The following is a 16,264-nucleotide window of genomic DNA, read 5'->3' on the forward strand; positions in this document are numbered from 1 at the left end:
GCAGAACGGCGGGGAGCGGCAGGAGCGGAGCGGAGGGATGCGGCCATGCAGCCGCCGGCGGCCTCCCCTAGCCTCGCCGCCCCGGAGAGCGTTGAGCTGCTGCGGTGGCAGTGGCAGGAGGTGCAGGCGCCCTGCCTGGTGGCCGCCTGGATCCTAGTGGCCAGCCTAGCCAAGATCGGTGAGTGTCCGTGTGTCCGGTCCCCCGCCACCGCTTCCGCAGCTCCGGTCCCCCGAGGCACGGGGAGCTGCTGCGCCCATCGCGGAGAGGGTAGGGTGGAATACGACATCCCTGCGTGCAGGGTGAGGGTTGCCACTGCCTCCCAGGACACAGGTCATGGGGACAAATGGGGACCATCATCTGATCAACCATCCTCAGCCGGGCTGCAGTGCCCGGCACGATCCCATGGCTCATCCCCCAACCCCTTCCGTGGGAGGAAGTGAAGGCACAGCCCAAGGAACAACGCAGGGGCCTGGGCCCGTTTTCCCTGTGATTGATGGATGGATGGGTGGGCACAGAGGGAGGGCTCATGAGAAGAGCAGAGCAGAGATGCCCCCAAAAGATATCCTGTGCCCCAGAGGCTGGCACAGCACATGCTATCAGCTGGGCTGGAGACTGCTTGGTAGCCCCCCAGCCCCAGGAAGTGCACCCAATGGTGCAGGTGTTGGGCAAAATGTGTCCCCAGCAGCCTGGAGATGGGTTTGCGCCTATGATCCCTTGCTGTGAGTCACTCCACATTCACATGGCCTCAGACTCTTGTGTTCCCCAGCACTGGAGCACACAGTCAGGGGGAGGCAAGGAGGAGGAGGAAGGTGTGAGGATGAGGTGGGTGAGGTGCTGCAGGGCTGTGCCCACCCCTGCTCCCTGGGTGATGGGGAGGATATCCCCATGTGTGGGTGCTGACCAGGGTCCCTAGAGGGCTGATCCCTAACAGTGTCCCTGTGCTGGGCCCAGGGGATGAGTTTGTGACCTTGAGGCAGGTTTGTTCCCTCCTCGGAGGCCACACTGTGAGCACAGCCCCCGTGGCAGGGGGCACAAGCACTCCCATAGTTTGGAGCTGGCTCAAGAAGCGTGGGTTCAGATTTAGGTAGGGGAGACTCTGAGCAGCCAGGGACCAGCAATAGGTCTCAGTATGCAGTGTTCAGCTTCTGCTGTGGGCACCAGTAGGTCTCTGCCTATCCCCAAGGATCACTGAACCCACTGCTATGGAGCTCGTGCTTCTCTCCTTTCTCGCCTTCTCACAAAGGAGATCTATAGCATTGCGAGGAATGAATTAAAGGATGTCGTAGGCTTAAAAATGTAACCCTCTGTCTTCAGCTCTGCCACCTCCAGCTGCTGAGTGCATCTCTCCTACCACAAAAGATGAGAGAGGTGATTCCTTTCGATGGCTTTTATTTGATTCTCTCAAGCACCTCCCTGGAGCTGCTCCCTGTGTGGGTTTCCCTTGATGTGCTCCCATCACCACCCGGGGGCAAGCTGGGGCCATTCCCAAGTCCCCAGCCCTGCCATGCTCTTCCAGGCTTGAGGCAAGCTGATGGCCACTGTCATCTGGGAGACACAACCCTGGAGGTCTGTAGCTCTGGGCTGCCTGGCTCAGTACATCCAGTGGGTCCAATGGATACTGGGAGCCTGAAGCCAGGAGCAACATCCACACCTGGGGGAAGGGCTGCGAGCAGTCCCATCCAGTAGGTCACTCCACATCCACATAGCCTCAGGATCTCATGCTCCCTGGCATGGGACCATGCAGCTGGTGTCCCTTGAGGTGGCACACATGGTTCCCAGGGCACATGGGAGCCCGGAGGAGTTGGAGCCAGGGGTGAAGGATGCTTTGGAGCAGAGGGGCAGGGCTGGCTGCAGCACCATGGACACTGGGTGTAGGCTGGTGCAGAGGAGCCATTGGAGTTGTGGCACTGGGCTGCCAGCTCACAGCCCTGTGACTGCAGGGGAGGAAGCAGCTCTGCGCCTGGGTGATGGGGAAATGACACTGTGGTCTCTGTTCTCCGAGGCAGTCACGATGCCAGGGTGCCCCAAGCCAGCAAACACCCGGGGCGGGGAGAAACTGGCTTGGGTGTTGCCTTCCTGCACAGCAAGACATCATCTGGGCTTTGCTGCCTTTTCTGTCCCTGGTCAGAGCACAGGTCTCCTTGAACGTGTGTGGGGAGAGGGAGGTAATCATGCCCCAGACATGCTCCCACAGTTGCCCCATTGGCAGGACTTTGCCAGAATCATATAATCACAAACTGATTTGTGTTGGAAGGCACCTTAAAGCTCATCCATTTCCAATCCCCTGCCATGGGCAGGGACATCTTCCACTAGAGCAGGTTGCTCCAAGCCCTGTCAAACCTGGTCTTGAACACCTAATGGTGTTCCTTGGTCAGAATTCAATTACCCTTGAAGTCAAGAGCTGAACTGCTGCTGAATTTAAGTGCAATGGTGGCAACTTTTTCCACCGAGCAGCATCCCCATGGATCACAACCCTCTCCCTTTGCACCACCACCTCTGTGTTCGCGTCTTGGTTTAGGTGTTTCACCGTTCTCCCAGCACTGGAGGAGCAGAGGCAGGTTTTGGACCCGAGTCTTCCCAGTGACAAATCATGTATTATAAATGCCTGAGAGTGGATTATGGCTCTGAAGTTAATTCACATGTGGCTAAGTTACTGTTGCTGTGGGAACCTTTAATACTGAAATCCTTGACTAGCATGTGTAAAATTAGAGCTCGTTCTATCCATCCCCGCTGGCTGCTTCCCATGGCACAAAGGAGCGTGTATGCTGTTATTCACTTGGGAGGATGGCAGCATTCCCCCTCAGCCAAGGGCTCTGTGGACAAGCAAGGTCTTTCCCATCAATGCTGCTCCCTTCTTTGCCCAAGTTTTTGGCCTGGGGGAAGGAATGATGGATGACAGCCAGGAGCCATGTCCCCATATCATCTCTGTGGGCTCTCTCAAATCTCTCCAGCCAGACAGGGCATATCTTTGCAGCATGGAGAGCGCAGATGGGTTGCTGGAGCAGGGATCTTGGCAATGATCCCAAGTGTGCAGAAAGTGGCCAGATGCCTTGTTCCTTTCTGGAAAACTTGGGAGCTGTTTTCCCGTGGGTGGGAAGTGATTTTGCAGCATGCTACAGGCACCATGTACCCACCAGTGCTGCCTTTGCCTGGCTTATGTGGGGTGAAAAGGGCTTTCCCGCAGCTTCTGTGGTCATTTAGTGGGAATTCTGCTGGGCTGGAGCTCAGCCAGCCCTTCTCTGGGCTGTGGGTGGGTTGGGAAGGCTGTAGTGTCCATATTGCCCCTGCCTTCATGGCTGGATCAAACACAGGCAGATGGGGGCAAATGGGGGCAAATGGGATGCCCTAGGCTCAGCTGCCAAACCACAGAGCCATGATGGAGGCTTGGCCATGGGTGCTCTGCAGCTCTTTCCCCTTCAGGTAGTTGCCCATCTCCTCATGGCTGAGGCAGTGTTCCCGGTGTGTTATGGCAGGGAAGCAGTGCTGGAGCTCACCAGGATGGCACAGACATGGCTCACCATGCCAAGGAGCAGTGCCGGTCACTGGGAAGGTCTCGGCAAGAGGAAAAGCAGCCCTTAGCCTGCACATTTGGTGGTGGGCTCAAAGATGTTGTCTCTAGTTAAGAACCAGATCTCTGAGATTGAATTATCTCCTCTAATTCAGTGCTCAGCTGCAGCAAAGGAAAGCAAATCAACTAAGTGATGTTAGGAAAGAAGAAAGGAAGAACAGGAGGTGATGGCCTCAGTTTCCAGGGTGTCTGCATCTCAGGGACTCTGGGACCTGCTCCAGAAAGGACAGAGCAGGGCTGGGACAGGTTCAAAGGGAAAAGTCAAGGGTATGGAAACCTGATGATGAAGTGCTGCATGTTCCTGGGCTCCTCTCCAGGTCTACGGCACTGGAGAGAGGACCCAGGCCTAAGGAGAACTTGAGGTGTGTCCATGGGGGTTCCTAAGGAGGAAAGAAGCCAAGTGACCTAGGGCTGGGGTGTGACCACAGCACAGCTTTCCTTCTGGCAGGATGACTTGGCACAAGCAATGGGCATCTCTAATCCAGCTAAAGTGTTTTAGGGACTCGGTTTTGGGTTGGCAGCAGGGCTGGGCTTGCAGCCAAGTGATGGCTCAGAGGCTGCCATGTTGTCCCTTGTACCTGCTGGCTGATCAAGGACAGAGGTGGCTCTGGCACAGGACAAGGTTTCTTCATCTGATGGCCAAGTCAAGCTAGAGAGGTGGGCTGGATGAATGGCAGAACTCAATGAGGGGAGCAAAACCACTGTGACCCTCAACAGGCTTGCCCCAAGCACTGCCCGTTGAGGGGTACCAAAAATACAACACCCTACTCTAGGTAGGAGAAATCCTCAGGGATGGGGGCTTGCCCACCAGAAAGCTGGAATGATTTGTGATTACACAGGATGCCCTGGCCTTGGGGACAAGGCTGCCTGGAGGAATGAGTGCCTTGTGCTGTCTGGTATGACATCTTACTGGCTTGTGCCTGAGCTTCAGGCTCACTGCCACATTGCTGATGGATGAATACCAGAACATAGCCTGCAGGCTGTAAAAATATATCCTGATCTGTGGCAGCTTAAGATTTGGTCCAGACCTCACAGGGAATGAAGTGATCTCTAGATCTGCAGCTCCCATGTGCCTGGTTTTTGCATGCAGGTAGTTTAGCTGGTGCTGAGGGCATGGAGATTGCCTAGTGCTGCAGTGTTTTGCATGCTGCTCCCCCTGCTTGCTCAGACGGCTGCAAACAAGGTCACCTCTTCACCAGGGCTGAGCATCCTCATCTCTGAGTGGGGGAACGTGTACCGGTGAACCAGGATGTCTGAGACAGCAGCCAGCATTGCTTGTGATACTGTGAACGTGCTTGCTGGCTACTTTGATTCCTTAAGGGCAGATAATAGAGGCCAAGTAAAGCAAAATGCCTGGCTGCTTGGCTTGATAGACAGTGTCTGAGGAGGAAAGGAATACCCCAAAAGGTCAGGGACCTGAAATCCTGACCTGGGAGCTAGCTGGAAGGTCTGTGCACACATGGCCACAAAGCTGCCTTAAGTGCTTCCTTGTCCTCCCTGGCGTCCGTCATGTGTCAGCCAAGCCTTCTGCAGAGCTTGTGGATCTGAGGTGCTCTGTCTGTTTGGCTGATGCTCTCATTCCTCCTTCCCTTCTAGTTTTCCATCTGTCAAGGAAGGTGACATCCATCGTGCCAGAGAGCTGCCTCCTTATCCTGCTGGGACTGGGCCTGGGGGGCATTGTGTTGGCTGTGGCAAAGAAAGCTGAGTATCAGCTGGAGCCCAACATGTTCTTCCTGTTCCTCCTGCCCCCCATCGTGCTCGACTCAGGCTACTTCATGCCCAGCCGGCTGTTCTTCGACAACATTGGTGCCATCCTGACCTACGCGGTGGTGGGCACCCTCTGGAACTCCTTCACCACTGGCACTGCACTCTGGGGGCTGCACCAGGCCGGGGTCATGGGTGCGTGCACAGGGCTGTTTAGCTTAGACCACATCCCCAACCCAACCAACCATCCCCATCACCCAACCCAAAAGATGGGTTGGAAGGGCAAAATACCCCCAGGTTCAGAGTCCACTGCCTGGCCTGGCTATGGACTCCAGGAATTATGGCAGGAGCAGGGTCCTGGCATCCCAGAAATGGTGCTCTGGCAAGACTGTCAAGCATGCAGGACAGACGGGTCTGGCTTGGCACTGGGTGACTCGTGTCTTTGCTATTTTTGTCCCAGACCTTGACTAGCTCTGCTGACTCACTGCTGTGTTCCCTGTCCTTGGCTGGAGCTACTGGCCTTTGGGGGCCTGGGCTATGGTTTGAGCTCTCCTGAGTCCCCAGGAACCTCTTGATGCCTGGACCTGAGGTGGGGCTGCTAAGCCTCCTTTGGTCCACACCTACTGAAGGGGCAACAATGCACCTGGGTGCAAGGGGGACATCCAAGCCCTGCGGCCCTCATGATGCAGCAAGAACATGCTTCGCCTGGGAGACCCCAAATGTCTGGGAGCACTCCCAGGCTCAGCCCACTGCATCCCAAGGCGGGATGCTGCAGCCAAATGACCAGGAGCAGATGAGGGACTGGCTTGTTTCAGGCTGATGAGAGGGACTCTGGGGCAGATGGTCTGCCTGAATTTGGTCCTTCTGTCCTAGCAGATCCAGGCGTTGAAGCTGGGTTGATGGACTTCCTGCTCTTCGGCAGCCTCATCTCAGCTGTGGACCCTGTGGCAGTGCTGGCTGTCTTTGAAGAGGTCCATGTAAATGAGACCCTCTTCATCATTGTGTTTGGCGAGTCTCTTCTGAATGATGCTGTCACTGTGGTGAGTTGGAGCTTTGGGGACCCTAATGTGGAGCCAGGTTTGGGCCAGAGTGCTGAAGTCCCCCAGGATAGGCAGAGGATGCAGGTGACATCCCCAAGCAGTGGGCAGCTCGATGCTCTCTTGGCCTTTCCTCTCTCCTGGCCCTGTGGGACTTTGCTTGTCGAGATGAGCTGTGTTACCTGGCAGATTTGGGGTGGGTGATGCCTTTTCTGCAGGGTCCATCCTGCCCATGGGTGCTGTCCCTCTCAAGGCAGGATAATACCCTGCCTTCCCCGAGGCATTTGCCTTGCCTGCAGGTGCTGTACAAGGTCTTCAACTCTTTTGTGGAGCTGGGCCCAGAGCATATCCGTGCCACAGACTACGTGAAGGGGGTAGGTGAGTATGTGCCCCACCAGCCCCTCCGTCTTCTCCAGCGTGGTAGTGCTGGAGGAAGGCACAGGTGCTGTCCTACTCTGTGGCAGTGAGCATCACAGCTCTGTCATCTCCATCCCAGTGGTCACATAATCAGAATAGTAGTCATAATCATAGAATCAACCAGGTTGGAAAAACCTTCAAGATCATCAAGTCCAACCATTCCCCAGCACTGCATGTCACTGAGGGCCTCTTCTACACATCCTGGCCATCATCATGGGACACCTTGGTGGGGAGCTGGGTGGGAGCACAGGGGTCAGCCCAGCATGGTATGGTCATGGGGGCACAGAAGCTGGGCTTGATTGCTTATAGTGCAGATGAGTCTTCTCCCCCCACCAGCTTCCTTCTTCCTGGTGAGCCTGGGGGGCACGGCTGTGGGGCTGCTCTTTGCCTTCCTCCTGGCCCTGATCACACGGTTCACCAAGCACGTGCGCATCATCGAGCCACTCTTCGTTTTCCTCCTGGCCTATGTTGCATACCTTGTTGCTGAGATGGTCTCACTCTCCTCCATCCTGGCGTGAGTTCTGGGGCATCCCATGGAGTGGGGAGTCCAGGAAATCAGGGGTGCAGCACTGAGCAGCAAGAGGTGGTGAGCAGACCCACTTCTCATCCCACTGCAAGATCTTGCCAGCTCCCTCTTCCCCTCTGCAGAGTCACCTTCTGTGGGATCTGCTGCAAGAAGTATGTAGAAGCCAATATCTCCCAGAAGTCCCGCACCACAGTCAAGTACACCATGAAGACACTGGCCAGCAGCTCAGAGACCATCATCTTCATGTTTCTGGGCATCTCAGCAGTGGACACCTCCAAATGGGCATGGGACACAGCACTGGTGCTGGGCACCCTGTTCTTTATACTGCTCTTCAGAGCTGTGGGTAAGTCTGCCCCTTGGTGCCTCTGGCCAGTAGCACCCAGCTCTCTTCATATCAAAAAGTGGCATCCCCCATGAAATGCTGGGGTATGAGGCCAGCCATGGTTCCTGGATGGGGTTTGCCCCATCTCCAGGAGAATCCCAGCATCTCTGCCAGCATTCCAGGCTCTCCTCCTTCTTCCCTAGGTGTTGTCCTGCAGACCTGTGTGCTCAACCGCTTCCGCCTCATTCCTCTGGACAGGATAGACCAACTGGTCATGTCATATGGTGGCCTCCGCGGGGCTGTGGCCTTTGCCCTGGTCATCCTGCTGGACAGGACAAAGGTGAAAGCCAAGGACTATTTTGTGGCAACAACCATTGTGGTGGTGTTCTTCACTGTCATTGTGCAGGTGAGGATGGGCACTGTGCCCTTCTCCAGTGCTGCCTTCTTGCCCTAGAGGTGGCCTGGGGGGCCAGGTGGGTGCTTGGGGCCATGGGTTTGGGGCAAGTACTTTTTTTCAAGTGACCTTTGGTTCTCAGTGCCTCGTGGCACTTCACCCATCACCAGGCTGGTGTGGAGGTCCATGGTGGTGACTGTTGCAATGGTGAGGCCATGGCCCACATTGTTTCCCCACTGGCTTCTTGTTCTGGGGTTGACTCCAGCAGCAGCAACAGTGTGTTGAGAATGTTCTCTTTACAATACTATTGATGGACCCTGGCTCTGCAGTCCCTGCACCCTGGGGAGACGAAGGGTGGACAGATGTGATCCTAGGGGAAGGGGGACTTGACTGGGTACAACATGGTTGCTGCCTTTGACATGTGAGCATTGCCCAGGTCCAGGCACAGAGGCTCAGGTTGGTAGGGATATGCACTACTGGCATAGCTGCTGTCACTTCACAGAATCATAAGATCAACTGTGTTGGAAAAGACCTTTAAGATCATCAAGTGCAACCCTTACCCCAGGACTGCCAAGTCCACCACTAATCCATGTCCCTTAGTCACATGATTTAGGGACTTCTTGCTACTTCTGCTTCCCTTGCCCCAGCCACTCACCCTCTTGCCCTCCCAGTCTTTCCCTTGCCTTTTCCTGCATTCCAGGGCCTCACCATCAAACCCCTGGTGACGTGGCTGAAGGTGAAGCGCAGTGATCACCACAAGCCCACACTGAACGAGGAGCTGCATGAGCACGTAGGTGCTGTTACTGAAGGCTGCCTGGGCTCCCTGTGCTGCCTCAGCACCCCCAGGGCACCTGCAGCCTTGTCACTGCTCTCACACTCTTCTCTTCACTCAAGGCCTTTGACCACATCATGGCAGCAGTGGAGGATATTGTGGGCCACCATGGCTACCATTACTGGCGGGACAAGTGAGTATCTTACCCAGGATCCTCTGCCAGCCATCAGATGGAAGGGGCACATCATGCCAGTTATGACAACATAGCAGGGTCCCCCCTGGAGGACAGCCCGGCTGTAGGCAGGGCAGTAGGACTAAGAAGGTTGTATGTCCATCCATCAGTCCATCTGGAAATGGACCATTTCCTATTATACAGCAGACCAAAGTACCTAAAGCATCCCAGAGAGAGGTCAGGGAGGTGGAGCTGGGGATGCTGCAGGAGCTGGCATTCTTTGCCTGTGCTGGAGCTACTGGGGGGTCATGGGGTGTCCGTGGTGGTGGTAATCATAGAATGGTTTGGGTTGGAAGAGACTTTAAAGATCATCCAGTTGCTGCCATGGGCAGGGACACCATCTACTAGAGCAGGTTGCTCCAAGTCCTGTCCAGCCTGGCCTTGAACACTGCTAGGGATGGGGCATGAGGCTATGGCCCAGTGACTCTCCATGGGTGGAGAGCTGGGTGCTGAGGAGGGAATGGCCCTGTTAAGGCCTGGGCAGTGTTTATCTGCAGCACAGTGACAGGAACAGGATGAGAAAAGCCTGTTTCCTGGAGAGGAAGTGCTCCAGCTGGGCAGCAGCTGGCCCCAGTTCCACTCCCACAGACCCACTTGTTTCTGACTTCCCCTTGTGCAGAGATGAAGAGCAGCATGTCCCCTGTTCTCCTGCTCTCCCTGGCAGTGTGTTCCTGGGCAGAGGCAGGTCCTGTGTGTGCAGCCTGCTTTCAGCATGCTTTGGACACTCAACCTTACATGGGCAGGGGTCCCTGGCTGTGGTATCCCTGAGTGCTAAACACCCATGTCTTCATCTTATGGCAGGTGGGAACAGTTTGATAAGAGGTACCTGAGCCAGCTCCTGATGCGGAAATCTGCCTACAGGCTGCGGGATGAGATCTGGGATGTTTACTACAAGCTGAACATCCGTGATGCTATCAGCTTCGTTGACCAGGTATCAAGCTGAACATCCATGTTGCTATCAGCCTCCCCACTAGGGACATTGTAGGGACCGGGTGGTGGGATGGCCCCAACAGGAGCTGGTGGCCTGGGGTGGTGGCTCCTCCATGTATGGCTACACATGTACCCGCAGGCCAGGCAGTGGGGACCTTCAGACCAGTGAGGTCCTTGCTGCCCTGCTGCCAGCCTTGCCCTACCATCTCCCAGGGTGGACATGCGTTCTCTGCTGCCAAGCTGGCTCTGCCCTCTATGCCCAGCCGCACGTCCATTTCGGAGTCATCAGTCACAAACCTCCTGTGAGTACAAGCATTCCCCAAGCCCCTGGGCAGACCTTGCTGGACTCCTGCATCTTCCCTTTTACATGGGGATGTGTTGTGACAGGGCTGGCAGAAGGCTGATAGGATGGGGGCATGTAGCCCAGTCCCGCCAACTCCATCTATCTCCACCTCCATCTTCATTTCCATCTCCATCTCCCCTCAGGAGGGAGAGTGGGAGTGGCGCTTGCCTGGACATGCAGGTGATTGACACTGTGCGGAGCCGGCGGGACAAGGAGGATGCTGCCATGCACCACGTGCTGCGAGGGAGCCTGTACAAGCCACGCCGGCGGGTGAGCACTCCCTCACCATGGCGTGCAGCTGACCCTTAGGGTAGAAGCACCCACAAGAGGAGCAGGGATGGAGGGTGCTCTGTGGGGCCAGCTGCTCACCGTATGTCTCTTTGCCTCTCCCTCGGCCAGTACAAGGCCAGCTACAGCCGTCACTTCATCTCTCCAGATAAACAAGAGCGCCAAGACAAAGAAATCTTCCGTCAGAACATGAGGAGGCGGCTGGAGACCTTCAAGTCCACAAAGCACAACATCTGCTTCTCCAAGAGTAAGGCCAGGCTGAAGGAAAAGGGCAGGAAAAAGGCAAGCACTCCCCAGCATTCTGCTCCTTTCCTAGCTCTGAAATTTGGCCTTCCTGAGGATGCAGACAGCAGGCTATAGATGAGGTGCTGAAGGGCATCAGCAGCTGCAGAAACAGGGGGGAAAGCTGCTAATCTCATGTTAGTCCTGCATATCATAGAATCACAGCCTCATTTTGAGTTGGAAAGGACCCTAAAGCTCATCCAGTTCCCATCCCCTGCTATGGGCAGGGACACCTTTCAATACACCATGTTGCTCCAAGCCCTGTCCAACCTGACCTTGAACACTGCCAGGGATGGGGCAGCCACAGCTTCTCTGGGCAACCTGTGCCAGGGCCTCAGCACCCTCACAGGGAAGAACTTCTGCCTAAGAGCTCATCTCAATCTCCCCTCTGTCAGGTTAAAGCCATTCCCCCTTGTCCTGTCCCTACAGGTCATTGTCCAAAGCCCCTCTCCAGGTTTCATGTGGCCCCTTTAGGCACTGGAGCTGCTCTAAGGTCCCCAGAGCCTTTTCTTCTCCGGGCTGAACAAGCCCAGCTCTCTCAGCCTGTCATTTGCTCTTTGTGAGCACTTGGGTGTTACATGTCCATGTGTGCTCACCATCCCAGCACTGCTGTGGTGCAGCTTTTCCCTGGGCAAAGCAGTCCCAAGCCCTGAGGAAGCCCCATGTTTGTTTTCCAAGAGCACTCAGTATAAAGTAGCCTGAACATTGCTGCAGAGCCAGGCCGTGTGGCTTAAACTGAGCCTTAGGTATCTTCTGTCATTTAGAGGTTTTTGAAGCCATTGAAACTGAGCTATTTGTTGTAGGGTTATGAAGATGCAATGCCTAACGGCTAGGAATTTGGCTGGGGTGGGAAGCTGGGTGGCTTACAGGGCCATCTGTGCTGGGGTTATGGGTTTGCTTGGGGCAGGTCCCAGATGGTCCCTCTTCCTTCACAGAAGAACATCTCTGTGACCAGAGAGGCTCTCAATGACAAGATGCACAGAAATGTCCCCTGGCAGGATGCTGGTGAGGCGGGTGGCAGGCAAGGTCTGCAAGTCCTACATGGGGACCTGGTGGGGTGGGGTGGCATTGGATGGGATGGGAGCAGCCCCCTGTGCCTGCCTACTGCCAGCATGGTGGCACAACAGCACAAATGGTTGTACTAGCACCAAGTCCTTCTCCCATGGGTGCAGTCCTCCCCCACAGGGTGCCCCATCCTCCAAAGCAACTCCCTCCATCTGGCTGCAGCTCCTGTCCTGGTGATGATCAGCTCCGAGGAGGAGGAGAGTGATGGCTCAGAGACAGAGAGAGAGGATGATGAAGGGATTGTGTTCATTGCTCGAGCCACCGACGAAGTCCTGCAGGGAAAGACAGCTTCTGGTAGGCACTGTTGCTCCCATGCCAGGGCAGCTGCCATTAAGTAACTTGTCCTTCCTGGGCCACTAAATTGCTTTGGCCTAGGCAAACTCAAAGTCAGCAGAGCCTGAATGGGAGAATCCCTGTTCTCTGTGCCTCTGGTGGCACGGCAGAGCCTTCCCTGTGGCTCCTGCATGCCTGGGCCAGCTGACAATTTGGTAGTGGTTGGTTCTGCAATGTTTGCAGAGCCCGAGGAGGAACCAAGACCTGTGCAAAATCTCACTGTCACTCCTGCACCCTCAGACAGCCTGGATGTCTGCCCCAGCCCCTGCATCATCCCTCCCTCGCCCACTTTGGCAGAGAAGGAGCTGCCATGGAAAGGAGACCAGGCTGGTCTGGCTGTTTACATCTCTTCGGAGACCACCAAAATCGTGCCAGTGGATATGCAGAAGGCGTGGAACCAAAGTATCTCCTCCCTGGAGAGCATTGCTTCCCCGCCAGGCATTGAGAGTGGACCTCAGCACCGGAGGTTTGCCTGCCCTGTTCTGGAGGAGCAACCCCAGTCTGTGAGCCAAGTCGTGCCGGAGCAGAGCTCCTGCTTCCAGTTCCCCAGCCATGTCTCTAAGAATGGGCGATCACAAGATGACAGCAACCCCAGTGGTGCAGAGCAGCAGGAAATGCAGCTTTTTATGGCCACAGAGAAGCAGGGCAGGGTGCTGCCGACCGCGGAGCCCAGGGGGCTGATGTTCAACTGAGCGAGCCACCTCTGAGGGCACACTGTGGATGGTGAAAGGGATGAGGGCTGTGGCCGTTCTGCTGTCTAGAGTTGTAAAGCTTGTGTGTCTCCATAAACTCCAGGAGTGGCAGAAGAACCCACTACTCCTCCCAGAGCTGCACTCCAGGGTGGGCTTTGCCTATGCACTTATTGATACAAACTGGTTGATAATTGGGATTTCTGCTGCAACAGCAGGTACCAGCCTCCATTCCCCCAGATCCCAAACCTCATTCTTCCTCTCAGGATATGTATCTCTGTAGCTGGGAGGGCAGAGATGTTCCTCCCAGGGCTGGGATCCCAAAGGGACTCCATCCTGTAGTGGCTGTGCTGCCCTGGGGTGTGTGGGTGCTGGTTAATGGGTTGTGGCTGCTCATGGGTGTAGCAGCATGGTGGAGCTGCTCTCCATCCTGCTGTGAGTAGACCTCTGGGGAGAGCACTGAGAGCTGTGCCGGTGCATGGGAGCCCATTCACAGCCAGTGGTGGGCTGTTGACTTTAAAGTGGCTACAGTGCTGGTTCCTCACAGCATGCATGGATGCACCCAGAAGGTCAGAGATGGGCTTCTTGCCATGGCAGCTCTGCATTCCTGGGCTATAGAGGTACCACAGAGGCAACGCCATGACCTTCTCAGGACTGGGAGCAGCTCTTCTGGGCTCTGGCTCCACAAGAAGCTCAACTAGTGAACCTGTATGCTAGGGCTCCTCTAGCAGCCAACCTGCTGTGCCAGCCTCATGCCTGTGGCCTGGATGAGTCCCCAAAAATGCCATGTTCAGCTTTCAGACTTTGGTAGGGGTCAGCTGCCCTGCATAGCAACCTTGGTATTCATCCTGCCAGCATACCAGTCTCTCCAGTTGCCTGGGGCTCATCAGCTGGTAAGGCTGGTCATGGGGCAAGGGTTGAAGGAGCAGCAGGTATGAATGTACATCAGCAACAGGGGTGATAGGTGAGAACCACATGCATCTTCAAGGTCTGTTGCCACCACCTCCCAGCCATCCTTGGGCCCTTCTAAGAGGCTGGCAGGATCTGGTGGCAACAGCCCTGGTGTCACCCCAAAGACCAAGAATTGCTCCCCAAAAGCTGCTCTGCATGCAAAAGCTCAGCACAGCAGCTGGGCACTCACTCATCTGAAGGAAGAATGGGGATTTGGGCTGGTAATGCCCCAGAGCAGGTAAATAACTGCCTGTTCCAGCTGCAGGGGTGTGCTGGGACAGCAGGTGACACTTGGGGATACATGGATGTACTGGGTGAGTGAGCCCAGTGTGGAGCAGGCAAGCTGGTGGTACCCCCTGGTGCTGTCAGCAAGGCTCGTCAACGGCTATTGTGCTTGATACCTGTTCCACTGGATGAGCATGAAGTTTTTAAAAGGTTTTTATATAGTTTTGCATTTCTGGTATGCCTTATTCTAGTTTTGATTGCTGATATTGGGCCATACTAAATCCCTAGCTGAGTCAGTGTTTTCTGTAGCCATGGGCACCCTGGATGACTCAAGACTTAATCTCTTATTTGCAAGAATATTCTTTAAATGTGAAAATATATGCAGAGTATTTTGTAATGTTCAATAAAGCTAAGTTGGAGCAGACATTGTGGTCTGATCTCTCTGCTTTCTGGGAACCTCTGCATGTCCTGGTTGATGCAGACTCTGGTTCAGTTCTCCCTCTGTTCCTCTCCACCTGAGACCACAGCCTCCTCTCAGACTCACTGTAACTAACTGGGTTTCCTAGTTTTGAGGATGTTTGTGGAAAATGTGAAATTATTTCCCAAGAGAAGCTTGCCTGTAGCTGTCATTAGGCCAGGCTGTGGGGAACAGCCAGCAAGAGGCCAGCAGGGCACTACAACTCCAGTGTTGTGCACAACACCAGAGTGATGGGAGCCCACACGATTCCATGTCCATACTTCCTCTCCCTTTGCCAAACGCAGTTCAAATGGGTCTGTTCCAGGGCATCCTGGATCACATGAACCATCCTGCATTTGTATGTGCTAGCATTGCACCTCCTTCAATCTGCTGGCTCCGCTTCTCCTCAGGGAGACTTGATTCATAAGGTAGATGTGTGGTTTGTGTTCAAGATGTGTGGTTTGTGTTCAACCTGGCATCTACCATCACCCACAGGTCCTTTTTGGCAGGGTCTCTATACAGCTCCTAGCACTCAAAGCTTTGCACTGGTCCCTCTGGAAGCTGCTGCCTTGTGTCCCACTGACTAGCAATTCTGGCCAAGCTGGACTCTGTGTGCTAGACATCAGTGCCAGTATTCCCTGCAGAGGTGAGTGCCTTGGCAGTGCACCAGGTTGTGTGGGCCAGGTTGTTTTCCTGGAAGTGGTGGGTCTCTGACATTAAGCCCCTCAGAGAAGGAAAAGTAGACATCTCAGCTTCCAGAAACACTGGGACTGGTTGATGTTGTCCTATAAAGTTATCTGAACACGGGATGCTGTCAGTAAGCTTCAAGATGTCAGGGAAGCTGAGAGGAAGCAGGACTGCTTGCTCCAGGACCAAACAGTGCAGGGGCCTCAAGATTCCCCTCTAACTCATGGAGGAAAGAAGGAGGCTGTTGATCAGGGAAGCTGGGAATTAGTAACAAAAAAAAACAACAAAAGGAGGAAGAGAACAATTAAAAGCAAGGGGCTTCCTCCTAAATCTCCTGTACCCACCCAGAACCACTTTGCTGTCCTGCAGGGGGCTGATGAGGAAATGCATTTGCCTCAGAAACAGCCGGCTGATGCACTGGTACAGAAGATCTCTACTCGTGTTGCCAGGAAAAAGCAGCAGGTCATAGTAGTAGGGGACTCTGCCTTGAAAGGAACAGAAGCGCTCATCTGTCGGCCTGACCCGGTCACGAGGGAGGTGTGTTGCCTTCCTGGGGCACGGATCAGGGATGTTACAGAGAGGCTGCCTGCTCTAGTAAGTCCCACGGACTATTACCTGCTTCTAGTGATAGATGTGGGTGCTAGGGATATAGATAGTAGTAGCCTGAGGAGTATAAAGAAGGACTACAGAGCCCTGGGAGAGCTGGTCAGGGGTTCTGGAGCTCAGATAGTCTTTTCAACAATTCTTCAAGACAGAGGGGAGGACCTTCCAAAGGCAAGGAGGATTGGACAGGTTAATGAATGGTTAAAAGGGTGGTGTCATAGTCAAGGGTTTGGGTGTCTTGGACATGGGGCCCGCATCTGTAGGCTAGGCCTACTGGGGGCTGGTGGAACTGCTCTGATAAAGAAAGGGAAGAGTGGCTTTGCTGGGAGGCTTGCCAGACTTGTCAAGGATGCTTTAAACTAGTTGTGTTGGGGGAGGGGAGCATCATTCCATCCCAACACACCCAGTCAGTTGCCAGCACCTATAATAAATGCTCTG

The 16,264-nt window shown here is 54.8% G+C and overlaps 1 protein-coding gene across 1 annotated transcript; it reads left to right on the forward strand.

Moving 5' to 3' along the window:
• SLC9A5 (solute carrier family 9 member A5) lies at positions 1-14,503 on the forward strand. The gene is given in 16 exon segments (XM_005152428.3): positions 1-178; positions 5,166-5,468; positions 6,150-6,313; positions 6,610-6,688; positions 7,064-7,241; positions 7,376-7,596; positions 7,779-7,981; positions 8,670-8,759; positions 8,864-8,934; positions 9,775-9,904; positions 10,117-10,205; positions 10,390-10,516; positions 10,646-10,816; positions 11,752-11,821; positions 12,044-12,175; positions 12,455-14,503. Coding segments are annotated over 16 exon segments (2,628 nt in total). The 5' UTR covers positions 1-45; the 3' UTR covers positions 12,922-14,503.
• Positions 14,504-16,264: the final 1,761 nt, after the last annotated feature.

This window comes from Melopsittacus undulatus, chromosome Z, assembly GCF_012275295.1.
Source record: "Melopsittacus undulatus isolate bMelUnd1 chromosome Z, bMelUnd1.mat.Z, whole genome shotgun sequence".
NCBI lineage: Eukaryota > Metazoa > Chordata > Aves > Psittaciformes > Psittaculidae > Melopsittacus > Melopsittacus undulatus.